General features: G+C 46.3%; 1 protein-coding gene across 1 annotated transcript; it reads right to left on the bottom strand.

Annotated features, from left to right (window-relative positions):
• LOC141172720 (nicotinamide N-methyltransferase-like) lies at positions 1-27580 on the bottom strand. The gene is made up of 3 exons (XM_073657186.1): positions 27374-27580; positions 3002-3209; positions 1-1199 (listed from the first exon to the last, which is right to left on the bottom strand). The coding sequence occupies exons 1-3, from the start codon at positions 27522-27524 to the stop codon at positions 776-778; spliced, it is 783 nt and encodes a 260-aa protein (XP_073513287.1). The 5' UTR covers positions 27525-27580; the 3' UTR covers positions 1-775.

Genomic DNA, 27580 nt, shown 5'->3' with positions numbered 1-27580 from the left:
TTATTATATCATCTTTATTAAAATATTGATATCATGCAAATAGCCAGAAGTCTCATTATACCCCATGATCTCCCACAGCGTTTGTTCTAAATAAAGGTTCCAAAAATAAAGCAGCAATAAAAACCAATATAGCAAAATGTCACTCATGTCTCTGCAGAAGATATTAAATTGTGTATAATAAAAAGAGGGATCCAATTGCTATGAAGACGTACTATGAGACTTTTACAAGAAGAATTTTGGAAGTATGGAAAAGCATAATTTGAAGATTTTTTGAAGGCATAGAGCTAATAAAAGAATACCCTCTGGGATCTACAGTGAAATACGCCTTTTGTACATTAGACTCTACATCAGCAAATTAGCAGAATTCTCTAGTTAAATAAAATCATGGAGCAAACAATGATAGAATCATTTCCTTTTCTTACAGTCTTACATGGAAACTCCTGACATGTAGACTAAAAGGGGTTGAGACATAAAAGCAAGTGGACAGGTAACAACGTGATGAACAATTGCTTGGAGCGCTGGTCCTGCATCACTACATTTATTGTCTGTGGGATTCAGCTTTCTCTGTGCATGTAATTAACAATACATGGAGTGATGATGCATATGAGGGGTCACTGCTCAATTGTAATAGGGCACTTCAGATCCCGTTTCATGGGATCTATGAGGGTTATAGTGATGGGTCACCAGAAATCACCAAGTTTCCATCTATTTTGTAGATAAGTGATAATTTGCTTTTATGGCCCAAATCCTTTACTTTTTAAATTTCTACCCAGATCTACTTCTCTTTATGAGCTGCAATGAATATGACGGCCTTATAATCAACAAGGTCACTCACAGATGTTCTCTTCTTTACCTCACAGCGGTCAATACCAAAGCCTTCTCCAACTAGAGCTTTCCTGGCAAAATCCTCATCATAATTGAGAAGAAAAAGCTTATCTTTCCCGACAGTGTAATATGTTGATTCTAAACACCCAAGTAAAATGAAGTGTCCTCCAGGTTTTAGCAACCCTGAGAACTTCCTAAGATATTTTATGAATCCATCTTGGTCTTTGCTGATATTATCTAAGAGCCAACCACAGATGATACAATCTGCTGGTGGTAAGATGATCGGATCCGTCATATTTTCTTTATCGATGTCACATTTCACAACATGTTGAAGGGCTAACCTCATTTTTTCTTCTTTTTCCTGTAATTTGTCACTGAAAGAAGTTGGAAAAAAATGTAGATAATTATTGTTCCAGTGTCACGTTCAAAAGGACAAAATGTAAGGTCAGAAGTTAGCTCTGGACTAGTGGCTTCCAATTCAGAAAGGCAGCAGAAAACCTTGAATACTACCAAGGCTGGTTTAACAAGGGCCCGATTCATCAAAGCTATTATGCCAAAATTCTGGCTTAAATTGTTTTGAGAAGTTATAATACCAATATAGTCACATGTATAAATAAAGGTCATATGCAGCAAATCATAAAGACCCTAACATGAGAAGCATGACTAAGACCATACATACTGTAAATGCAAAAGTGAGCAACTTTATTGAAAAATAGATTAAAATATATAAAAAAATATAAAAACATTTAAAAAATACAGTTCAAGTAATCCATACAAGGTTAATAACCAAACTAAAAGAAAAATTGGCAGAGCAGTTAAAGGCTCCAAGGGATGGCACAATGCAGATGGGCATGCATGAAGAATAGATGAGTGAATAAATAAAGTATATATAAATAAAAAGATGGTTCAATAATCAAAGGTGAATGATACCAGTAATAATAATAATAATAATAATAAAGTAACCACAGTGTATAGTGGTCAAAGTTGTAATCAATAATCATAAATGAAGATAGTAATGATAGACATCCATCATATATAAAGTGGTGTCTGGAATCACACACAACAGAGAAAAGCACCCAAAATGTAATATATTTTAAACAATGTTACAGCATGGTCAAATGCATTGTACCAATCAAAGTAAAGGGGACCTTCAAGCACTCGGCCAGCCCTATGCGCGTTTCACGCAGCATGCTTCATAAGGGAATGAACTGTATTTTTCATATGTTTTTATCTGTTTTTCAATAAAGTATTGCTTTTATGTATCGCTTTGAAAAGTTGCTACATTTTTCCACATTTTTGGCTTTTTCAGTTTCACACCAAATTTGCCTAGATCTTTTAAAATTGGAAAAGTTAAGTTGGGACCACAATTCATCTAAGTCATGAGCTGTGATGTACCCTTACATCAAATCATACTCGAGTAAGATTTGTAAGAAAGGTGCACAGAGGCACACATCATTTTTATGACAAGCCTAATTCATTAAGAGGGAGGTTTCTCTTAATGAATCAAGAGCGTCTGACTCCAGTACACCCTCTCATCAAGAGCGGAGTGAAAAACGCCATTCTTGGTGAACTGGGACCTAAATTCTTTACAATAGTAGCCACTATTTTACAGGACCTTATGTGCAGAGTTATACATCGTTTTACTTTTATGGAATGGAACCCTACTCAGGCAACTACTCACATCTTCAGAGTGCCGTATACTACTATTTACTAAAGTTGAGCAACAGGTCGAATGCCCATACGCCACTTCATTCATTCTCTATCAGGCTGTTGGAGAAACCTCTATTCAGCACTCATCAGCCCAAAGGGAATATATGGAGCATGCACACTGCTGCTCCATTCTAATAGGATAAAATTGTCCCGTTTTGACGATAGGTGCAGGTCCCAGTGATCAGGTATTCACTGATCATTTGGATGAAGAACTTGGCACTCAAAATGATTCAATGAATCTTTAAAATTTAATGAAGAGAAGGTAGTACAATACACAAACATTTCAGTCAAATGTGAGCTTCATCAATGTACAATAATTTCAGAGGTGGACATATATTAGGCATGCAGTGTCCAGCTTTCGTGGTAACCAAAACAACCCATGTAAGTTAATTCCTCTTCCAACAAAAAGGCTAAACTCTGCACTGTCTAGACAATAGATCTGCCTGACTTCTCCTTTTCAGCTCACCTGTCATCTCCAGTGTCAGCATGAAGTTTTGTGACATGGCCCCAATGAAAAGCTCCTGTACGTGTGTCCACCCATCTCTTCAGCTCCATGATGCATCTGTCTCTGGTCTTCAGCACTATGATGTGTTTGAAAAAATCACAGGCTGCGTACAATTGATGAACCAGAGAACCGAGACTGAGGTCAATCAAGATGTCTCCTCTAATATGATCTGCAGAAAAAATTTCAAATATTCAAAATCTGAATTATTAAAGCTCATAGATAGTGATGAGCAAATTTGTTCGAAATCCGAACTTACAACTTAAATTCTACACGAATATGGTACATTCGAATTCGTGATCGGAAATGCTTGCAAAATGTCTTAAATTTGGGAAAAATCGGCAACGTTTGGCGAATAAATGCGGGAACTTGATTGCGGGGCAACTACAGCGTTTTTAACAGTTTTGCTTGGATAGTGCTTGTGAATGATGAGTGATGAGCGGGGAGACCTGGTAGATGAGTGGGGGGCCTGATGATCGCTCAGAACATGACAGATCAGCGGTGAGCTTGTAATTCTTTATTTTTTTTCCTGTATGCATTATCTTTAAGTCAGGAAAGCGCAACTAGCCAATCAGAGTGCAAGACGCATCCACAGTGTCCCAGAAACAAGGGCTTCTGCAATTAACTGCTGAAATCACATGTCCTCTCAATATAAAAACTGGCCATGTTCCCTCAGTGCCATTTGGATGCAAGTCACTGCTGGAGACAGACGCAGCTCAGTGTGTGCCTGTGTACTGAGAGATATTAGTTAGATAGATGGGCGCTTGTTTGGAAGTCAGATAGTGTAGATACACTGGGTATGGAAAGTATTCAGACCCCTTAAAATTTTTTACTCTTTGTTTCATTGCAGCCATTTGGTAAATTCTAAAAAGTTCATTTTTTTCTCATTAAAGAAATTAGAAATTTTTGCAAATTTATTAAAAAAGAAAAACTGAAATATCATATGGTCATAAGTATTCGGACCCTTTGCTCAGTTTTGAGTAAAAACACCCTTTTGAGCTAGTACCGCCATGAGTCTTCTTGGGAATGATGCAACAAGTTTTTCACACCTGGATTTGGGGATCCTCTGCCATTTTTCCTTCCTCTCCAGTTTTGTCAGGTTGGATGGTAAACGTTGGTGGACCGCCATTTTCAGGTCTCTACAGAGATGCTCAATTGGGTTTAGGTCAGGGCTCTGGCTGGGCCAGTCAAGAATGGTCACAGAGTTGTTCTGAAGCCACTCCTTTGTTATGGGGAGTCGCGCTCCATGCGGAGCAGGGTGGTGGTTATACTTGTCATTCATCTCAGGTAATAGACTTGTTGATTATCTGTTCACCATATATGGTGGAGTATATCTATTAGTGATGAGCGAGCACTAAAATTCTTGGGTACTCACTCGTTGCTCAGGTCGAGCAAATTGTAATACTCGGGTGCTCGACCCGAGCAATGAGCCCAATGTAAGTCTATGGGAAACTCGAGCATTTTTCAGGCGGCTCCCCCCGGCGGTTTGCAGAGGGCCTAAAAATTGCCCAAATCGATGGGAACAGTGCTCAAATTACATGGGAGCAGCATGGGGAAGACCCCTGGAAGCATCTCTGACTCCCAGATCACTGCTGTCAGCAACGTGGTCAGAGTATTACGCCACTTTTACAGACTCACAATAAAACATACAAAAACGAAACCAAAATGGATTTTCCTGGGAAATATGTTAAGGAACAACCTTTCCAGGGTAATGACTTGTATATAAGGAAAAATAATTAACCAAAAACAAAAATACTCCTCCACACCTTGGGCTATGTTCACACGTAGCGTTTTTGATGCATTTTTGCACTTTTGCATTGCTTTCAACCAAGACAAATGCATTCACCAGGAAATGTCATTTTAACATTTTACAACCTTATCTGGCCATGTGGTGTGTGACACATCTTCAGACACATGCATACAGTGATGAAAAGACATGGGAACAGCATGGGGAAGACCTCTGGAAGCATCTCTGACTCCCAGGTCACTGCCTAAAAGTGTGCTCATCATAAGTGATCCTTGGTGCATGCGAAGATGCCTCCCGCCATGCACCTGTCGTTGCAGACTTGCAACAATCACCGTCCACGACCTTGTCCCACTGCAGCATTCAGTTGTCCCTACCCCATTCCTTGGAATGCAAGCGCAAATATGCAGGCAGACACCCACAGGCTGCAATACTATACTGCCAAATTTTTGACCGCTGCTTGCACTTGAAATATGGACTTTTAGGCTCGTGGAGGTGGAAGCTTTTCACAATCTCATGCTGGCGGCGGCCGGGTGTCCATACTCGGTCCCCAGCCGGCACTATATTTCCCGGTATCGCCTCCGCCTTCCACAAGCACAGTTCCCACAACATTACCCGTGCCCTCCCCAGTGCACTTACGGGGAAGGACCGCCTAACCACAAACACATGGGCAAGTGAATGTGGCCAGGGATGGTACGGAGCCAGTCCACAACTTTTTTTAGCTAAGAGTTGTATTTAGCTCGGTGAAATGACTGGCATAGAGGGAAACCCTATCTACCCTCCATGTCATTTCTCACAGGAAGTCCTGTAATTGAGCTTGTTGCAGAAGCAATGGCAGCCCGTCCAACATCAACTCGCCCTTGTCGGTGGTGCTTTGACACACACACACATCTTTCTTTGCGCATTTAATTTCTTGAATACAGAGTTGGACAATGGCCTGATCTGTAATGCGTTTTGAGAAATAACATGCATAAGAATGGCCGAACCACATTAAAGAAGCAGCCATAGAGTGTCCGGGAACCTTCCCCCACACTTTTCTTAGCCAGGGGTGCTTTTCGGCAGGGTTGGACGGGTTCATCAGAGAACCGGAGACTCCTCCGGCGGGCCCTGGAATCTTCTTCAGGAGAGTTCATAGTGCCGAGGTGAGGCCATGATGATGATAGAGGCCACCATCTGCTTAGTTTTCTGTTACTTGCAATGCAAGTGCAAGTATGCAGCCAGCCACCCACCCACTCACAGGCCGCAACATTAAACTGCTAGATTTCTGGGCAGCTCCTTGCACTTGAAATATGGCCTTTTCAGCTCGTGGAGGTGGAAGCTTTTCACAACCTCATGCCGGCGGTGCCCAGCCACCACTATATTTCCCGCTTTCGCCTCCGCCTTCCACAAGCACGGGTCCCACAACATTACCCGTGCCCTCGGCAGTGCACATACTGGGAAGGACCACCTAACCACAAACACGTGGACAGGTGAATGTGGCCAGGGAAGGTACGGAGCCAGTCCACAACTTTTTTTGCTAAGACTTGTATTTAGCTCGGTGAAAGGACTGGCATAGAGTGAAATCGTATCTACCCTGTGTGTCATTTCTCCCAGGAAGTCATCTAAAGCTGCTTGCACTTTAAATGTGGCCTGAACATTACTGCTGGTACTTTTCTGTGGGAATTTGCTTGCCTCCTACCAGCCTGGAAAATTTCCATCAAACTATGGTATGACGCCATGGTATTAGCACTTTCCCCAGTACCAGTAGGAAAGCCATCCCCATTTTCCTTCTCAGGAATTTTATTTGGTAGACTGAGTGGCTGCCCAAATACAAACGTTTCTCACAAAGGAGCTAAAGATAGTGTGGCAGTAGGTGCAAGTTTCTCCAGCCTGTTAGATATTAGAGGGTGAACGGCAGCACATTGGATCAGTGGTTAGCACTGAAACCTTGCAGCGCTGGGATCCTGGGTTCAAATCTCAGCAAGGACAACATCTGCAAGGACTTTGTATGTTCTCCCCATGTTTGCGTGTGTTTCCTCCTCAGTAAAAAAGCAGCCATAGAGTGTTTGGGAACCTTCCCACACACTTTTCTTAGCCAGGACTGATTCTCGGCAGGGTTGGACGGTCCCACCAGAGAATCCTCTGGTGTGCCTTGGCTTCTACATCAGGAGAGTTCATGATAGCGCTAACTTTGCAGCTGCTATGGGGATCTTGAGTGAAGGAGAAAGGTTAGCCCTCAGAATCAAATCATCTGGTGGGCCCAATGTTTTTCAATCTGAAACAGCTTCTCAGTGGGAGTTGTATTTCACCACAGCCATATTCTTTAGCTCAGTGAAAGGACTGGCATAGAGGGAAACCATAACTACCCCAGCTGTCATTTCTCCGTCACCAGGTTCCGCCCATTGTCACACACGACCATGCCTGGCTGTATGTTCAGCGGTGAGCGCCACAGATCATGCTGCTGTGTTACAGCTTTCAACAACTCTTCAGCGCTGGGCGGTTCGTCAATTAAGCATTAAGCATGTTATCTTCATCACAGCCTGTTGCCGCTCGGCCAAGGCAATGCTGCAGTGCTGTCAGCTTGTGACTAATGTGGTCATTTCGGAGATGGAGGAGGAGGTACATGAGCTGAACAATGTGATTACCTTGAGGTAAAATTGGTGACGCTGTTTTTTATTCTAAAGAAAGATCCTATTGTTTTGTTTTCTTTACATTATTTTTTAAGACAAATGCATTCACCGGGAAATGTCATTTTAACATTTTACAACCTTATCTGGCAATGTGGTGTGTGATACATCATCAGACACTTCCTTTTTTATTTATAATGGAGGGACTTTGAAAGTCATAAAGAGTATTTTTACAGGGACTTCAGACGGCCCTTACTATTCTTAAAAGGCCAGCAGTCGGCCCTAGCAATTCTTAGAGAGCCATCAGCCGGCTTTACTTTGTTGTTCCCATTATTAACAAGTGGGTCTCCTATACTGTTATTGCATATCCAGTGACTGCAAGGGCTGCCAAAAATTTGGACGCAACCCAATACCCCTTTGAAGAGACATAGAGGAGGGTCTCAGTAAAAAAAATGTTCCCATTATAAAGGAGCGGGTCTCCTATAGTGGTAACGCCCATTCTGTGATTGCAAGGGCTGCCAAAATTTGGGAAAAGCCAAACTAAGAATTTAAAGACACATAGAGCAGGGCCACAGTAACAAGGTACGACATGTTCCCATTAGAAAGGAGAGGGTCTGCTATACAGTTATAGGGTATGCAGTGAGTCCAACGGCTGACCAATTTTAGGAAAAACCCCACTAAGAATTTAAAGACACACGGAGCACGTCCACAGTAACGACAAATTCCCATTAGAAAGGAGAAAGTCTCCCATAGTGTTGGCCTTTGCAGTGAATGCAAGGGCTGCCAAAAATTTGGAGGCACTTCAATGCCCCTTGGAAGAGACGTGGAGGAGGGCCTCATAAAAAAATGTTCCCATTAGAAAGGAGTGGGCCTCCTATACTTGTAATGCTCATGCACTAATGGTATTGGCTGACAAACATTTATATTGATATGGTGGTGGAGGATGAGGAGAAGGAGGAGGACAAGAGAAAATAGCCAAAATCAGGAAGCGTATACCCATGTGTGGGTGTGAAAAGGTGCATGGGAATATACCTCCCAAGAAAAGACACTGGATTTGAGTTTATGTTAGGCTGCTATCATTCGGTGGTGTTGAGAAGTCTGGCCCAATCCAGCCCTTGTTCATTTTTATAAGAGTCAGCATGTCATCATTTTCAGTTGACAGGCGGATGCTCTTATCAGTTATAATTCCACCAGCGGCACTAAATACCCGCTCTGATAAAACGCTGACGGCAGGGCAGGCCAGGACCTCCAAGGCATAGAGAGCCAGTTCATTCCACATATCCAGCTTGGATAACCAATAATTATAAGGCACAGAGGAATCACAGAGGACGTTGGTACGGCGGCAAGGTACTCCTTCAGCATCTCCCCAAACTTTGCACTCCTTGTGAGAGTACCCGGCGCCTCAGGGCCTGAGCGATGGGAGGGTCTGAGAAAACTCTCCCAGAACTTTGACAGTGTTACCCAGCCTCTGCTGGATTGAAGTTGTGTCTCTCTTGCCTGTACTCCTTGGTTGTCCAACGAAGTGTGCCCTCTGCCGCCAGCGTTTTTAGTTGGGAATTTTTTTAATAGTTCCGCAACAAGGGCCTTCTAATACAGCCCCATTTTTGTAGACCTGTCCACCTCAGGAATAAGAGATATCAAGTTCTCCTTGTAGCATGGGTCTAGAAGTGTCACCAACCAGTAATGACTGTCATCCAAAATTTTGAGAGTGCGAGGTTCATGAGAAAGGCAGCTTAACATAAACTCAGCCATGCGTGCCAGACTACTAACAGGCAAGACTTCCGTGTCCTTACCAAGAGGATGACTGACCATGCTTTCCTCCTCCTCTCTGTCCTCTGGCCATCCACGCTGAACAGATGGTATGACAGCTGTGCAGGTAGTACCGTCTATAGTGCTTGAAACTAACTCCTGTCCTTCCTCCTCCTACTTCTCTTCCTCATTGTCACCCAATCCACGTTGCATATTGGAATAAGATGAGCTTGGCTGTGGGTAATCACCATGTATGCTTCCTTGCTCCATCTCATCGTGCTCCGCCTGCAATGCATCCGCTTTGATTGTGAGCAGAGAGCATTTCAGAAGACAGAGAAGCCGGATGGTGACACTAATTATGGCGTCATCACCGCTTACCATCTTGGTGGAGTCCTCAAAGTTTTGGAGGATGGTACATATGTCTGACATCCATGTCCACTCCTGAAGTCTTATGTGTGGAGTCTGAACTGAACATTGACAGCCTTGTTGATGCTGGTACTCAACAACTGCCCTATTCTGCTCACAAATCCTTCCCAACATCTGTAGTGTAGTGTTCCAACGCATAGGGACATCACACACCAGTCTGTGAGCCGGAAGCTGCAAACGCTCCTGAAACACTGCAAGGGCGGCGGAAGCTGTAGCTGACTTTCTAAAATGGGCACATAGGCGGCGTACTTTAACAAGCAGATCCGGCAGCACCGGGTAGGATTTGAGAAACCGCTGAACTACGAGGTTAAGCACATGGGCCAGGCATGGTACATGTGTGAGCTCGCCTTGCCTCAGAGCCGCCACCAGGTTCCGGCCATTGTCACACACGACCATGCCTGGCTGTAGGTTCAGAGGTGTGAGCCACATATCTGCCTGCTCTTTCAGAGATGTACCGTCCCTGCCAACAAGCACTTGTCCACGTGTCCGTGGTTAGGTGGACTTTACCGGTAACTGCTTTGTTGAGAGCACGGCTAATGTTTTGGGACACGTGCTTGTGTAATGCGGGGACGGCACATTGGGAGGAATAGTGGCGGCTGGGGACCGAGTACAGAGGGACGGCCCTCCGCCATCAGGTTGCGGAATGCTTCCGTCTCCACGAGCCTAAAATGCAACATTTCGAGCTCAAGCAATAGTGAAATGTGATTATTTAGTAGTGTGGCCTGTGGGGCGTTGGTTGCATATTTGTATTTGCGTTCCAAGGACAGGGGTATGGACAACTGAACGCTGCGCTGGGACAAGGACATATACATATTCCTCACCCTGATCCTCCTTCCTCCCACCATGCCGAGCACCCAGAGACACTCTGAAGAGCTGTTCACTTTTCCATTAATAAATTTGGGCCTCTCGCCTGGTCCACTTGAAGCAGGGCAAGAGGAGATCGTGTGCAGCGATGCCCAAATATTTGAGCAGCCACGGTCACACAAAGGCGACGGTGGGAAATTGTCACAAGAGGTGGACGATGATGAGACACAATTGCAAGAAAGTCAGGAGGACTGACCCAACCTGGCAGGAGGACATGCAGAGCGAGGATAGCAGCACATAGGGGGAGGGAGGCAGAGCACCCCAACAGGCAGGAAGAAGCAGTGTGGTGGCCTCAGACAGAAGGCAGGCAACCGTTCCACGTAACACCAACATGAAGGAAGTTTCCAGTACAACTGTTAGTTCTTCCACAGTGTGGTTGTATTTTAAATAATCTGCCGATAACACCAAAAAGGCCATTTGAACCACCTGCCAGGCCATAATCAGAAGGGGTGCCAAAACGACCAACCTGACCACCACCAGCATGATCAGGCACATGGCAGCAAAGCACCCGACTTTGTGGGCCAAACCCCAGGGTCCACGAACAGTGTCTGCGGGTGGCACCATTGCTTCTTCCGCTGTTGTGCATGCAAGCCAATCCCCTGTCCATGGTGCATGCAAAGATGCCTCCTGCCCTGCACCTGTCGTTGCACACTCTCAAGTAGCAGCATCAGGAAGCACGTCAATGTCCTTGTCCCAGGGGAGCGTTCAGTTGTCCATACCCCAGTCCTTGGAACGCAAGCGCAAACATGTAGCCAATGCCCCACAGGCCACACTTCTAAATTCTCACATTTCACGACTGCTTGCGCTCGAAATTTTGACTTTTAGTCTCGTGGAGACGGAAGCATTCCACAACCTGATGGCGGCAGCCGTCCCTTTGTACTCGGTCCATAGTTGCCACTATTTCTGCCGGTGTGCCATCCCCTCATTACACGAGCATGTATCCCACAACATTAGACGTGCTCTCAACAACGCAGTAACCGGTAAAGTCCACCTAACCACGGACACGTGGACAAGTGCTTGTGGGCAGGAATGGTACATCTCGCTGACGGCACACTGGGTTTACATAGTGGAAGCCGGGACCCAGTCGGACCTTGGGATGGAACACGTCCTCCCGACGCCAAGGATTGCGGGCCCTAGGTCAATCAGGGTTGCCCTCACAGTCTACAGCTACTGCACCTCATCCTCCTCAGCCTCCTTCTCCTCTTCAGTCTCCATCTCTGAAATGACCACATCAGTCACAAGCTGGAAGCACTGCAGCACTGCCTCGGCCAAGCAGCAACAGGCTGTGCTGAAGCTAATATGTTTAGGTGAAAAACCACACATTGCTGAAGAGTTGTGGACAGCTCTGAAAGAGCAGACAGATCTGTGGCTCACACCGCTGAACCAGCCAGGCATGGTCATGTGTGACAATGGACGGAACCTGGTGGGGGCCCTGAGGCGATTCGAGCTGACACAAGTACCATGCCTGGCCCATGTACTTAACCTCGTGGTTCAGCGGTTTCTCAAATCCTACCCAGAGCTACCGGATCTGCTTGTTAAACTACGCCACCGGTGTGCCTATTTTAGAAAGTCAGCTACAGCTTTCGCCGCCCTTGCAGTGTTTCAGGGGCGTTTGCAGCTTCCGGCTCACAGACTGGTGTGTGATGTCCCCACACATTGGAACTCTACACTACAGATGTTGGGAAGGATTTGTGAGCAGAATAGGGCAGTTGTTGAGTACCAGCATCAACAAGGCTGTCGTTATTCAGTTCAGACTCCCCACATAAGACCTCAGGAGTGGACATGGATGTCAGGCATATGTACCATCCTGCAAAACTTTGAGGACTCCACCAAGATGGTGAGCGGCGATGACGCCATAATTAGCGTCACCATCCCGCTTCTCTGTCTTCTGAAACACTCTCTGCTCACAATCAAAGAGGATGCATTGCAGGCGTAGCACGATGAGATGGAGCAAGGAACCATACAGGGTGATTACACACAGCCCAGCCTCATCTCTTCCCAATGTGGATTGGGTGACAATGAGGAAGAGGAGGAGGAGGAGGAGGAAGGACAGTAGCTAGTTTCTTGCACTGTAGACGGTACTACCTGCACAGCTGTCATACCGTCTGTTCAGCATGGATGGCCAGAGGACAGAGAGGAGGAGGAGGAGGAGAGCATGGTCAGTCATCCTCTTGGTGAGGACATGGAAGTTTTGCGTGTTAGTAGTCTGGCATGCATGGCTGAGTTTATGTTACGCTGCCTATCCCATGACCCTCGCGTTCTCAAAATTTTGGGTGACAGCCATTACTGGTTGGTGACACTTCTAGACCCACGCTACAAGGAGAACCTTATATCTCTTATTCCTGAGGCGGACAGGTCTACAAAAATGGGGCTGTACCAAAATGCCCTTGTTGCGGAACTATTAAAAAAATTCCCATCTGATTACACTGGCAGCAGAGGGCACACTTCGTTGGACAACCAAGGTGTACAGGCAAAATTGACACAACTTCAATCCAGCAGAGGCAGGGGAACACTGTCTAAGTTCTGGGAGAGTTTTCTCAGACCCTCCCATCGGACAGGCCCTGAGGCGCAGGGTACTCTCACAAGGAGTGCAAAGTTTGGGAAGATGCTGAGGGAGTACCTTGCCGACCGTACCAACGTCCTCCGTGATTCCTCTGTGCCTTATAATTATTGGGTATCCAAGCTGGATACGTGGAATGAACTGGCTCTCTATGCCTTGGGGGTACTGGCCTGCCCTGCCGTCAGCGTTTTATCAGAGTGGGGTTTTAGTGCCGCTGGTGGAATTATAACTGATAAGCGCATCCACCTGTCAACTGAAAATGCTGACAGGCTGACTCTTATAAAAATGAACAAGGGCTGGATTGGGCCAGACTTCTCAACATCACCGAATGATAGCAGTGTAACATAAACCCCAATCCAGTGTCTTTTCTTGAGAGGTGTATTCCCATGCAAGTTTTCACACCCACACATGGGTATACGCTTCCTGATTTTGGCTATTTGCTCTTGTCCTCCTCCTTCTCCTCATCCTCCACCACCATATCACCAGGGTGACCGTGGTCCGTGATGCAACACCCACCTAATGTTTTTAAAGGGTGTTTATGATGCCCGTAAAAAAAAATTTTTATACAGTATGTTCATGTATACCCCAGGGGTAAATGTTTGTCAGCCCATACACTTTCTTTAAATTCTTAGTGGGGTTTTTCCTAAAATTAGTCAGCCATTGGACTCACTGCATACCCTATAACTTTATAGCAGACCCTCTCCTTTCTAATGGGAACATGTCGTACCTTGTTACTGTGGCCCTACTCCGTGTGTCTTTAAATTCTTAGTGGAGTTTTTCCCAAATTTTGCCTGCCCTTGCAGTTACAACATGGGCATTACCACTATAGGAGACCCGCTCCTTTATAATGGGAACTTTTTTTACTGAGACCCTCCTCTTTGTCTCTTCAAAGGGGTATTGTTTTGCGTCCAAATTTTTGACAGCCCTTGCAGTCACTGGATACGCAATAACAGTATAACAACAAAGCATAGCCGGCTGACGGCTCTCTAACAATAGCTATGGCCGACTGCTGGCCTTTTAAGAATAGTAAGGGCCGTCTGATGTACCAATAAAAAAAGGCTTTATGACTTTCAGAGTCCCTCCATCATAAGTAAAACAGGAAGTGTCTGATGATGTGTCACACACCATATTGCCAGTTAAGGTTGTAAAATGTTAAAATGACATTTCCCGGTGAATACATTTGTCTTAATAAAAAACTTTAAAAAAAACAAAACAATAGGATCTTTCTTTTGAATAAAAAACAGCGTCACCAATTTAACAACAATGTAATCACATTTTTCAGCTCATGCACCTCCTCCTCCATCTCCGAAGTGACCACATCAGTCACAAGCTGACAGCACTACAGCACTGCCTTGGCCAAGCGGCAACAGGCTGTGATGAAGATAACATGCTTAATGCTTAATTGACAAACCGCCCAGCGCTGCAGAGTTGTAGAAAGCTGTAACAGAGCAGCCTGATCTGTGGCTCTCACCGCTGAACATACAGCCAGGCATGGTCGTGTGTGATAATGGGTGGGACCTGATGACGGAGAAATGACAGCTGGGGTAGATATGGTTTCCCTCTATGCCAGTCCTTTCACCGAGCTAAAGAATATGGCTGTGGTGAAATACAACTCCCACTGAGAAGCTGTTTCAGATTGAAAAACATTGTGCCCACAAGAGGTTTTGATTCTGAGGGCTAACCTTTCTCCTTCGCTCAAGAGCCCCATAGCAGCTGCAAAGTTAGCGCTATCATTAACTCTCCTGAGGTAGAAGCCAAAGCACATTCTCTGGTGGGGCCGTCCAACCCTGCCAAGAAGCAGTCCTGGCTTAGAAAAGTGTGTGGAAAGGTTCCCGGACACTCTATGTATGCTTTTTTACTGAGGTAGAAACCTACGCAAACACGTCGAGAGCATACAAAGTCCTTGCAGATGTTGTCCTTGCTGGTATTTGAACCCAGGATCCCAGCGCTGCAAATCTTCAGTGCTAACCACTGATCCATTGTGCTACCATTCTCCCTCTAATATCTAACAGGTTGGAGAAACTTGCACCTGCTGCCACTATATCTTCAGCTCCTTTGTGAGAAAATGTATTTGGGCAGCCACTCAGTCTACCAAATAAAATTCCTGAGCAATAAATTGGGGATGGCTTCGCTACTGGTACTGGGGGCAGTGCTAATACCATAGTGTCATACCATAGTTTGCTGGAAATATTCCCGGCTGGTAGGAGGCAAGCAAGTTCCCACAGAAAAGTACCAGCAGTAATGTTCAGAGACCCGCGCTTGTAGAAGACAGATACAACACTGGGAGAAATAGTGACAACTGGGGACCAAGTATGGACACGAGGCATGAGGCATATGGTTGTGAAAAGCTTCCACCTGCACGAGCTTAAAATGCCACATTTCAAGTGCAAGCAGCTTTACAGGACTTCCTGGGAGAAATGACATACAGGCTAGATAGGGTTTCCCTCTATGCCAGTCCTTTCACCGAGCTAAATACTCTCAGTAAAAAAAGTTGTGGACTGGCTCCGTACCATCCCTGGCCACATTCACCTGTCCACATGTTTGTGGTTAGGCGGTCCTTCCCAGTAAGTGCACTGGGGAGGGCACGGGTAATGTTGTGGGACCCATGCTTGAGGAAGGCGGAGGCAATACCGGTAAATATAGTTGCGGCTGGGGACAGAGTATGGACACCCGGCCGCCGCCGGCATAAGGCTATGAAAAGCTTCCACCTCCACGAGCTTAATAGGCCACATTTCAAGTGCAAGCAGCTGTCAAAAATTTGGCAGTATAGTATTGCAGCCTGTGGGTGGGTGGGTGGCTGGCTGCCTGCATACTTGCGCTTGCATTCCAAGGAATGGGGTAGGGACAACTGAACGCTGCAGTGGGACAAGGACGTGGACAGAGATTTTTGCAAGTCTGCAATGACAGGTGCATGGCGGGAGGCATCTTCGCATGCGCCAAGGATCACTTATGATGGACACACTTTTAGGCAGTGACCTGGAAGTCAGAGATGCTTCCAGAGGTCTTCCCCATTCTGTTCCCATGTCTTTTCAGCACTGTATGCATGTGTCTGATGATGTGTCACACAACACATGGCCAGATAAGGTTGTAAAACGTTAAAATTACATTTCCTGGTGATTGCATTTGTCTTGGTTGAAAAACGCATCAAAAACACAATGTGTGAACATAGCCCAAGGTGTGTAGGAGTATTTTTGGTTTTGGTTATTTATTTTGCCTTTTATACAAGTCATTACCCTGGAAAGGATGTTCCTTAACATATTTTCCAGGAAAATCCATTTTGGTTTAGTTTTTGTATGTTTTATTGTGAGTCCGTAAAAGTGGCGTAATACTCTGACCACGTTGCTGACAGCAGTGATTTGGGAGTCAGAGATGCTTCCAGGGGTCTTCCCCATGCTGTTCCCATGTCATTTGAGCACTGTTCCCATCGATTTGGGCAATTTTTAGGCCCTCTGCAGACCGCCGGGGGGAGCCACCTGAAAAATGCTCGAGTTTCCATAGACTTACATTGTGCTCGTTGCTCGGGTCGAGCACCCGAGTATTCCAATTTGCTCGACCCGAACAACGAGTACCCGAGCATTTTCGTGCTCGCTTATCACTAACTATTTCTACTGTAGTAAAATTGATGCCACTTTGCTGTTGTCTGCCACAAATTTTTGGAAATGTGGAGAATCCTGATTTGGTCTCGTCTATTGTGTTGGCTGTAGTGGAAGAGTTTTCTGTCTCCATTAAACTACTTCTACTCTGGTGAAATTGATGCCACTTTGGTGGTGTTAGGCCCTAATTTAGGGAAATGTAAACACTTCTGATTAAGTCTCCACCTACTGGGTTGGCTGTACTGGAAGAGGTGTCGGTCCTAATTACACTATTTCTACTGTAGTGAAATTACTGCCACGTTACTGTTGTCTGTCACTAATTTTTGGAAATATGGAGAATCCTGATTGGGTCTCCATCTATTGGGTTGGCTCTAGCGGAAGAGGTGTCGTTCCTAACTCTATAATTTTTACTTTACTGAAATTGATGCCACGTGGCCTAAACCTTCGCTATGCTTATGCACGTTATTTCTCAAAACGCATTGCAGATCAGGCCATTGTCCAGCTGTGTAGTGATTTAATTCAAGGCGGAAAGAAAACTCTTTGTCTGTGATTAAGCACCACCGAGAAGTGTGAGCTGATGTTGGACGGGCTGCCATTGGTTATGCAACAAGCTGGATTAGAGGACTTCCTGGGTGAAATGACAGCCGGAGTAGATACTGTTTCCCTCTATGCCAGTCCTTTCACTGAGCTAAAGAATATGACTGTGGTGAAATACAACTCTCACCGAGAAGCAATATCAGACCGAAGAACATTGGCCCCACCAGAGGATTTGATTCTGAGGAACCACCTTTCTACCCCGCTAAAGAGCCCTATAGCAGCTACAAGATTTGCTCTATGAACTCTCCTGATGGAGAAGCCAGGGCCCATTGGAGGATTGTCGGGTTCTCTGGTGGGCCCGTCCAACCCTGCCGAGAAGCAGTCCTTGCTAAGAAAAGTCTATGTGAAGGTTCCTGGACACTCTATGGCTGCTTTTTTACGCAAACACTGGGAGAACATACAAAATCCGTGCAGATGTTGTCCTTGCTGGGATTTGAACCCAAGATCCCAGCCCTGTAAAGCTTCTGTGCTAACCACTGAGCCACTGTGCTGCCGTTCTCCCTCTGATATCTAACATGCTGGAGAAACTTGCACCTGCTGCCACTCTGTATCTTCAGCTCCTTTGTGAGAAACTAATGCATTTGGGCAGCCACTCAGTCTACCAAATTAACTTCCTGAGAAGGAAATTGTGGATGGCTTCACTACTGGTACTGGGGGCAGTGCTAATACCATGGCGTTGTGCCATAGTTCACTGGAAATATTCCAGGCTGGAAGGAACCAACAAGATTCCCACAGAAAAGTACCAGCAGTAATGTTCTGGGACCCATGCTTGTGGTAGGCGGGGGCGACACAGGGAGAAATAGTGGTGGCTGGGGATTGAGTATGGACACCAGGCCTCCACCATGAAGTTGTGAAAAGCTTCCACCTCCACGAGCCTAAAAGGCAACATTTCAAGTGCAAGCAGCTGTCCAGAAGTGTGCCAGTTTAGTATTGCAGCATATGGATTGGTGGGTTGGTGGTGGCTGCATACTTGTGCTTACATTCCAAGTAACAGAAAACTAAGGAGATGGATGGCCTCATTATGAATAATTTGCTCATTGTCTAGGAGACCGACAACTGCTGCTGTCTACCTTATGAACATTTTGTTGAAACACCCAGGCAGGGCCAGAAATACTCTGCGTCGGGAGGATGTGTTCCATCCCAGGGTCTCACTGGGTCCCAGCTTCCACAATATTAGCCCAGTGGAATGCGTCATTGAGATGAACCATCCATGACCACATTCACTTGTCCACGTGTTTGTGGTTAGGTGGTTCTTCCCTATAAGTGCAGTGGGGAGGACACGGGTAATGTTCTGGGACCCGCGCTTGTGGAAGACGACACTGGGAGAAAAAGTGGCAGCTGGGGACAGAATATGGAAACCCAGCCGCCGCCACCATGAAGTTGTGAAAAGCTTCCGCCTCCACGAGCCTTAAAGGCAATATTTCAAGTGCAAACAGCTGTCCAGAAATGTGGCAGTTTAGTATTGTGGCCTGTGGGTGGGTGGGTGTCTGGCTGCATACTTACGCTTGCATTCCAAGTAACAGAAAACTATGGAGATGGATGGCCTCATCATCATCACAACCTGCATGGTTTGCACTATGAACTTTCCTGATGGAGAAGCCAGGGCCCACCGTAGGATTATCCGGTTCTCTGGTGGGCCCATCCAACCCTGCTGAGAATCAGCCCTGGCTAAGAAAAGTCTGTGTGAAGGTTCCTGGACACTCTAAGGCTTTTTTTTACTGTGGACTGGCTCCAGCTATCCATAAGATTGCAATCTATAAGATCCCTTCACTGGCTCACAATTGCCCAGAGTATCCAGTTCAAACTACTAACACTGACTTACAAAGCCATCCAAAACCTTTTTTCTCCTTACATCTCTGAACTAATCTCCCAATATATTCCCTTACATAATCTCCGGTCCTCCCAAAACCTCCTTCTCTCCACACTTATTTGTTACTCACCCAATCACCACCAATACTTCTACCAAATATCCCCCATACTCTGGAATTCTGTGCCTCAACACATCCGATTACCCACCACATTCGGATACTTCAGAGACAATCTGAAAACCAATCTCTTGAAGACAGCTTACAGCCTGCTATTGCCTTGCTGCCACCTCAACACCACTGGAGCTAATGCAACTAGTGATGAGTGAGCATGCTCACCACTGCTCGGTGCTCGCCCGAGCATCTCAGTACTCGAGATGCTCGGAGCTCGCCGAGTACTTGCGCGATGCTCGGGCGGGAGCTTGGGTCTCCTCCCTGCATGCTTGGTGCTATTTAGAGCGCCAATCAACATGCAGGGATTGCCTGCCACTCACTGTAATGCCGCAGCCATGGTGGTTGTGGCATTACAGTGATTACCCAAATCGATGGGAACAGTGTCAGTGAAACATGAAAAGCCGGCAATTCAGAAGCCGCATACAGTTATAACACCAGTACCAGACAATTTAGAACAGAAAGAATAGAGCATCACACATGGATTAGATAGATAGAAACATGTCAGTCACATATATAATAAGTACAGTGACAGTGTTGGTTACTGTACTTGTCATTTAGTGTTAAAATAAAGGATTTATTAAAAAAAAAATTGGCGTGGGGTTCCCCATAATTTTAGTCTCTAGCGGAGGTTAAGCAGACGGCTGGGGCAGATGCTTGAAGCCTGGGAAGGGGGTCATACCCACGGAGCTTCCCAGGCTACTAATATCAACCCCCAGCTGAATACCCAGCCTTTACTGGCTGTTAAAATGGGGGACCCAAAAAAAAATTATGTGGGGTCCCCCTATTAGCTAGCAAAGGCTGGGCTGACAGCTGGGGGCTGATATTAATAGCCCAGGATGGGTTTCATTAATATTGGCCCCCTCCCAGGCTAGAAATACCAGCCCTTATCCACCCCAGAAATGGCGCATCCATAGGATGTGCCAATTCTGGCACTTAGCCTCGCTCTTCCCACTGCTTTGTTGCGGTGGCAGTGGGGTAATGTTATGCTTGCGCCCGGACTGACTGGCGTGAGCGTGATTAGTGATCCCACTGTACCATGAACCGAGGAGTGCCTGGAGGGGCGTAACTAAGTATAAACCCGATCCGACCAAGCTCGTACGGCTGCTTAGTCGACTCCATGAACCAAGGAGGAACCGAGCAGAAGGACCAGGTGCTACTCCAGGTCAGACCCCGGTCACAGTTGTTGACCCACACCGGGGAATGCAGGAACAGGCAGGTTAGACTGGCATACAGGCAGGTGGGTATTGGCTGGCACGGCTGGTATGCAGACAGGTGGATACTGGTAAGCACGGCCGGTATGCAGACAGGTGGGTACTGGCGAGTACGGCTGGTATGCAGACAGGTGGGTACTGGCAAGTACAGCTGATATGCAGGCAGGTGGGCACTGGCAAGCACGGCTGGTATGCAGACAGGTGGGCACTGGCAAGCACGGCTGGAGTGCAGACAGGGAGGTACTAGTAGGTTGGAGCGCAGGCTGGATAGGGTCCAGTACAGACTGGGAGACAGGTACAGAGCCACAGACGCGGTAGACAAGCAGAGTAAAGCGAAACCGCCGGAGCGGAGGACAAGGCAGAGCAGAGAGGAACTGCTGGTGCTGTGAGCAAGCAGAGCGGAGTGAAGACCACAGGTGCTGTGGACAAGGCAGAGCAGAGAGGAACTGCCGGAGCGGTGGACAAGACAGAGCAGAGAGGAACCGCAGGTGTGGTGGACGAGGCAGAGCAGAGCGAAACCGCCAAAGAAGTGTACAAGGCAGAGCCGAGAGGAACCACTAGTGCGGTGAGCAAGACAGAGCAGAGGGAAACCACTGACGCGGCGAGCAAGGAGAGAGGAGCGAAACCGCAGGTGCAGTGGACAAGGCAGAACAGAGAGGAACCGCCAGAGCGGTGGGCAAGACAGAGCAGAGGGAAACCGCTGACGCGGTGAGCAAGCAGAGCAGAGCGAAACCGCAGGTGCGGTGGACAAGGCAGAGCAGAGAAGAACCGCCGGAGTGGTGGGCAAGACAGAGCAGAGGGAAACCGCTGACGCGGTGAGCAAGCAGAGCGGAGCGAAACCACAGGTGCGGTGGACAAGGCAGAGCAGAGAGGAACCGCCAGAGCGGTGGGCAAAACAGAGCAGAGGGAAACCGCTGATGCGGTGAGCAAGCAGAGCGGACCAAAACCGCAGGTGCGGTGGACAAGGCAGAGCAGAACAGGGCTGAAGGTGCAGGCAGAGAGGACAGGGCTCTGTTCACATGGAACAGACTGGAAAAAGCAGGAATATGGCTAGAACACAGGAGGTAGATACGGAGGAAGGGAAAAGGGACAAGCAGAACCAGATATACACAAGGTACTTACTATGAAGTAGCGAGTGGACACAAAACTCACAAACAGAAGTACAGAGACAACGAGTAGGAGTTAGGTGCAGGTTCAGATACTGCAGGAAAAGGGAAGGTACGGACATAGAGACAAACAGGTAACAGGCTAGGATGCAGTTCAGACAGGAACTGCTACTGCAATGAGATACAAAAACGAACCTGGGTATACAGCCCCCAGAGAGGCGGAAACAGACTAGAAGTCACAGGTAACAGGCCTGGGTATACAGCCCCCTGAGTGGCAGAAACAGATTAGAAGTCAGAGATAACAGGTCTGGGTATGCAGCCCCCAGACTGGCGGAAACAGACAAGAAACAGGACAGGACCTGGCAATTCAATTGCAAAGACAAACTGAGTGAAGGTGTTGCTCAGACACCTCCTTCTGGGTGGAGGGAGTTTAAATATCCAGTGACTCACAGCAATAGGCTGGGAACGCATTAGGAGTGCGCCCACAGCAGCTATAAGAATCAGGAATTAACCGGGCCGCCGCCCTAAGCAATCAGACAAAAGACATGCACACAGCATGAACTGGAGCAAGATTTGCAGGCTGGACTGACAGATAAGATTGCGGTCTTGCATAGTGGGAGGTGGTGCACTATGCAAGCACGCCGCCAGGGATGTTACAGGTAATAGGGCTGGGGTTGATGTCAGCTTACAATGCCAGCTGACATCAAGCCCAGGTTAGTAATGGGGAGGAGTCTATAAGACACCCCCATTACTAACCCCATAGTGAAAGTGAAAAAAAACACTAACACCCAGATTAAAATCTTTTATTTGAAATAAACACACAATACTTTAATATTCTAAATTAAACTTTACTTACCAACCTCATCCTTACCTTTCTATGGTTCACACGACAGCTCCAGCTCTGCTACATTGAGATGGCAGGCTGGATCGCAGCAGAATGCTGCCATCCAGCTTGCCATGCCGCAGAGATACAGAGAATTCTCCCACGCTGTCAGTGATGTGCATGAGGTGAGTCGAGTTCATTTGGATGCTGTCACAGCCAGACACTGAGGAGCGCAAGCACGCTTGCGCTCCTCAGTGTCTCTGCGGCATGGCAAGCTGGATGGCAGCGTTTTGCTACGATCCAGCCTGCCATCTAGATGTAGCAGAGCTGGAGCAGTCGTGGGAACCATGGAAAGCTAAGGATGAGGTTGGTTAACTATTTTACTTTTATTGCAGGAGACATTGGCTTCAGCTGGAATGGGCGTGACGGTAAGTAGAGTTTAATTTAGAATATTAAAGTATTGTGTGTTTATTTCAGTTGAAAGATTTTATTCTGGGTGTTGGTGTTTTTTTTCATTTTCACTATAAGGTCTTATAGATGCCTCCCCATTAATAACCTGGGCTTGATGTCAGCTGGCATTATAGCTGACATCAACCCCAGCCCTATTAACCTACTGCCACCGCTACAGGGCAGTGGGAAGAGCGAGTTTAAGTGCCTGAACTGGCACATCCTATGAATGCGCCATTTCTGGGGCGGCTGAGGGCTGGTGTTTCTAGCCTGGGAGGGGGCCAATATAAATGACACGCTTCCTGGGCTATTAATATCAGCTCCCAGCTGTCTGCCTAGCCTTTGCTAGCTATTAAAATAGGGGGACCCCACATCATTTTTTGGGGGGTCCGCTATTTTAATAGCTAGTAAAGGCTAGGCATTCAGCTGGAGGCTGATATTAGTAGCCTGGGAAGCTCCGTGGGTATTACCCCCTTCCCAGGCTAAAAACATCTGCCCCAGCTGTCTGCTTAACCTCCGCTAGAGACTAAAATTATGGGGAACCCCACACCAATTTTTTTTTTTAATAAATCCTTTATTTTAATACTGAATCACAAGTACAGTAACCAACACTGTCACTGTACTTATTATATATGTGACTGACATGTTTCTATCTATCTAATCTCCGTGTGATGCTCTATTCTTTCTGTTCTAAATTGTGGGGTACCGATGTTATAACTGTATGCGGCTGCTGAATTGCCAGCTTTTTTAAAGAGACAGGTGCATGAAAATCAGAGGGCACTAGTGTGTTCCCAGTGCCCTGCTATGTTTTTCATGCACCCTTCTATATACCCTGCCTGCCTGTCTGCCTATATATTCTACCTGCCATGCTTCATTGAGCACTGTTCGCATCGATTTGGGCAATTTTTGACCTTCTGCAGACCGCTGGGGGGGGCCGCCAGAAAAATGCTCGAGTTTCCCATAGACTTACATTGGGCTCGTTGCTCGGGTCGAGCACCAGAGTATCACGATGTGCTCGGCCCGAGCTTTGAGCACCCGAGCATTTTAGTGCTCGCTCATCACTAAATGCAACTCCACAACCTATTGTCTCCATCCCCATCATCCTGTAGAATGTAAGGCCGCAAGTGCATGGTCTATAAGACGTAAGATGCAATTTGGCACCTTGGCAAAGTCCAGTTATGTTCTCCCCCTGATATCTAACAATAACAAACTGGTCAAGCTGGAGAAATTTGCACCAACTGCCACTCTGTGTCTTCAGCTCTTTTGTGAGAAACAAATGTTTGCTCAGCCAGTCTACCAAATAAAATTCCTGAGGTACGGAAATTGTGGATGGATTTGCTACTGGTTCTGGGTGCTAATACCAAAACATGGCGTGCCATTCATTAGATATTCCTGGCTGGTTTGAGACAAGCTTATTCGAACAGAAAAGTACCAGCAATCTAAGGAGATGGTGGCGTCTATCATCTTGAAGGAGTTTGCTCATTGTCTAGTAGTCTGGATTTTATACTAAAGATCTTGCTCATTTTTTTAAATTTAAGTGAGCATGCAGAGATCGTGGTTTCTGCAGCAGGGCATCGCAAATTGCAAATTTATCGCACACGGCCTTCCCTTGCTCCAGGTTCAGTGGAGACAGCCATTGCTCAAACTAGGCCTGGAGAGCTGTCCACAACTCTTCTGCTGTATGAATTTGATCACCAACGCATATTAATTTAAACACTGCTTGATTGCGGATAACCCTGACTGCGCAGTACGGAGGTGGGGGGGATTCTCTCTACACTGTTGGAACATATGTCTCATTAAGGCAGAGGTTGAGGGCGCAGGTGGAGACCGTACAGGAGGTGGAGTATGCAGAAGCACTGGAGGAAGTGTTAGATACAGAGGTTTTTCCCGAAAACCTTGGAGATTCCAACATTTGTCGTCTAGTGACACCTTGATGTCTGGTGGTTTAGTTAACAATAATAAAAATAATCTTTTTATTGATATAGCAACAACATATTCCGCAGCACTTTACAATTCAGACAATTTACAGATTTATCGGCACTGTCCCCATTGGGACACACAATCTACATTTCCTATCAGTATGTCTTTGGAATGTGGGAAGAAACCAGAGAACCCTGAGGAAACCCACGTAAACACAGGGAGAACATAAAAACTACTTGCAGATGTTGTCCTTGGTGGGATTTGAACCCAGGACCCCAGCGCTGCAAGGCTGCAGTGCTATCAAATGAGCCACCATACTGCCCATTTGTTCTCCATCCCCTGTTGTCTTATTAGTTTAGTTCTCCAACCCCTGTTGTATATTAGTTTAGTTTTCCATGTTCTGGTGTGTGTGTATTTATTTCTTTCTCCAACCCATCTATGCCCACCCCCAGGGTTTAACGTCTGGTGACGAGGGTTTGGATTCTTCTCGGACCCAACTTCATCCGGGCCCGGATCAACTGAAAAAAATTTTGGGCATCACTACACATGCTTTCTCCCTCTTGAGTCTGTGAAGCTTTGGGTCAGACCTCTGATGCCCCGGAATAGAATATGTGAACAGCTCTGCAGACTCTCCCATCTGTGCTTCCCCACAGTCAGTTGGCCTTTTGGAGAGTTGTGACATGGGTGAAAACTAGGGTAATTAGGGTGCCACCTCTGAGGACTGTACTGTGATGTTAAGATGGAGGAAGAGGAGCAGAGGTTACTTGATGCAGGGCTTGTCATCTAATGGAGCACATGTTCTTCTTGGTCCTCATCTACAAGGCGTACCGCTGTTCGACTGCCAAAGAAAGGAGGCGAGTCCAGTAGCAGAAGTTTTCAAATGCTGCACAATTGCTCACTGCAGCAAAACAAACCTACTTCTCATCTCTCATATCATACGTGTCTCACAACCCTAAACAGCTATTCAGCACTTTCAAGTCCCTCCTCTGTCCACCAGCTCCCCCTCCCTCTCCTCTCCTCTCATCTCAGCTGAAGACTTAGCCTCATTCTTCAAGCAGCAGATTGACAACATATGGCAAAGTTTTTGCTTAAAGTCCCAACAGCCCCTTCTCATAACGACTCAACTCTCCTCTTCCAAAAACAGCTTGTCCGCCATCATGGAAGATCATCTTTACTCTCCAAATCACATCTCACCACTTTTGAACTTGACCCAATACCATCCCACCTCATTCCAAACCATACCACAGTCTTCATCCCAACCTAACCCTCCTATTCTACCTGTTGCTAACAACTGGCATCTTCCCCTCATGATTCAAACATACCTCGATCACACCCATCCTCCAAAATTCCTCCCTTGACCCATCCTATGTTTAGCTACTGCCCCATCTCACTTCTCCCCTATGCCTCCAAACTACTGGATCAACACGTCTATTTTGACCTGTTCTCCCACCTCTCCTCTTGCTCCCTCTTTGACCACTTACAATCTGGCTTCCGACCTTACCCTCGCCATTCCACTGAAACTGCCCTGAGTAAAGTCATCAATGACCTACTGACTGCCAAATCCAAGCAAGACTACTCTATCCTCCTCCTCCTAGACCTGTCATCTGCCTTCGACACAGTAGACAATAACCTCTTACTACAGACTCTCATCTCTCGGCATCACAGACTTGGCCCTGTCTAGGATCTTTTCATACCTAACCGACAGGACATTCAGTGTCTCCCACTCACACACCACCTCTTCATCTCACCCCCTATGTATCGGTGTCCCCCAAGGTTCACTTGTAGGACCCAGGATCTTCTCCATCTACACCTTCAGCCTGGGACCTCTCATAGTCTCACGGCAGAAGATGCTGGAGCGAGGCTTACCGCAGATTGTATGCTTGTCACAAGAAGTGGGTCTTCAGGTTCCTTTTCAGTGACATGGATAAAATGACGCTGAGGGAATATGGCTGCTTTTTATATAGAGGGGACATGTGATTTCAGGAGCCAAAGGCAAAAACCCCTGTGTCAGAACAGTATGGATGCTTCCTGCGCTATGATTGGCTAGTCGCACTTTCCTGACTTAAAGTTTCAGGGAAAAAAAAAATTACAAGTGCGCCACTGATCTGACCTGTTCCAAGTTATCACCAGCCGCCCCACTCACCTACCACCTACTACCACTCATCATACACAAGCACTATGCTAGCAAAAGTGTTAAAAATGCTATAGTTCCCCGCAAACACGTTCCCGCACTTTTTCGCCAAACGGTGCCGATTTTCTCTGATTTTAAGTAAAAATGTTCACCTTTCCGATCACGAATCTTGATGTGCAACATTCATGTTAAACTAATAGGAGTTGTGCCACTATAAAGAATACAGCTATCCAACCAGAAAAGTTGGAAATAAATAGTTTTGTAATTTATAGTGATATAGTGATTCAAAATTATTCTTCAATCAAAAGATATCAAGCTTTTATTTTTTGAATTTTGCTCTCTGGCTCCCATGGTGACACAAACCGTTTAAGTTTTGAGATCTAATTTCAAACATATTCGCTCATCACTACTCCTGATCCTCTACTGAAAAGTAGCATTTTCCACTATTCTCTCATCCCTGTATGGTTAACAAAGTGGTGGTGTTCATTGGTTGGGCAAAAGGTGATACCATTGATGTTGTAAGGAATATTGTTCTTTAGTAAAAGTATGAAAAAATTATTAAACATGAAAAAATACATACCTTCTGTAAAAGTTTTCCTAAGACTTTCAATGGGAAATATCAAGAAGTCCTCTTCAAAGACCATACCCGGGCTATCTGACACATAATGTTCCAGAAATTGCCGGGAATCAAAGCCAGATTCATGATAGACCTTGGGGTTTTTAGAATCCATCGTCTAATCTTGTATCACAGACAGAATGACTCTCCCTAAACTCAAGGACTTTATAT

This window comes from Phyllobates terribilis, unplaced genomic scaffold (genome assembly GCF_046119375.1).
Source record: "Phyllobates terribilis strain yellow unplaced genomic scaffold, ASM4611937v1 Scaffold_12__6_contigs__length_324123572, whole genome shotgun sequence".
Lineage (NCBI taxonomy): Eukaryota > Metazoa > Chordata > Amphibia > Anura > Dendrobatidae > Phyllobates > Phyllobates terribilis.
The sequence above is the reverse complement of the archived record's forward strand: the minus strand, read 5'-3'. Positions and strand labels throughout refer to the sequence as shown.

Coding starts and splice junctions, on each gene's coding strand:
- LOC141172720 (XM_073657186.1), bottom strand. CDS start 27,524: ATGGATTCTAAAAACCCCAAGGTCTATCATGAATCTGGCTTTGATTCC. Junction 3,210..27,373: donor TAGGAAAACTTTTACAGAAG/GTATGTATTTTT, acceptor TTTTTTCTGCAG/ATCATATTAGAGGAGACATC. Junction 1,200..3,001: donor GCTGACACTGGAGATGACAG/GTGAGCTGAAAA, acceptor AACTTCTTTCAG/TGACAAATTACAGGAAAAAG.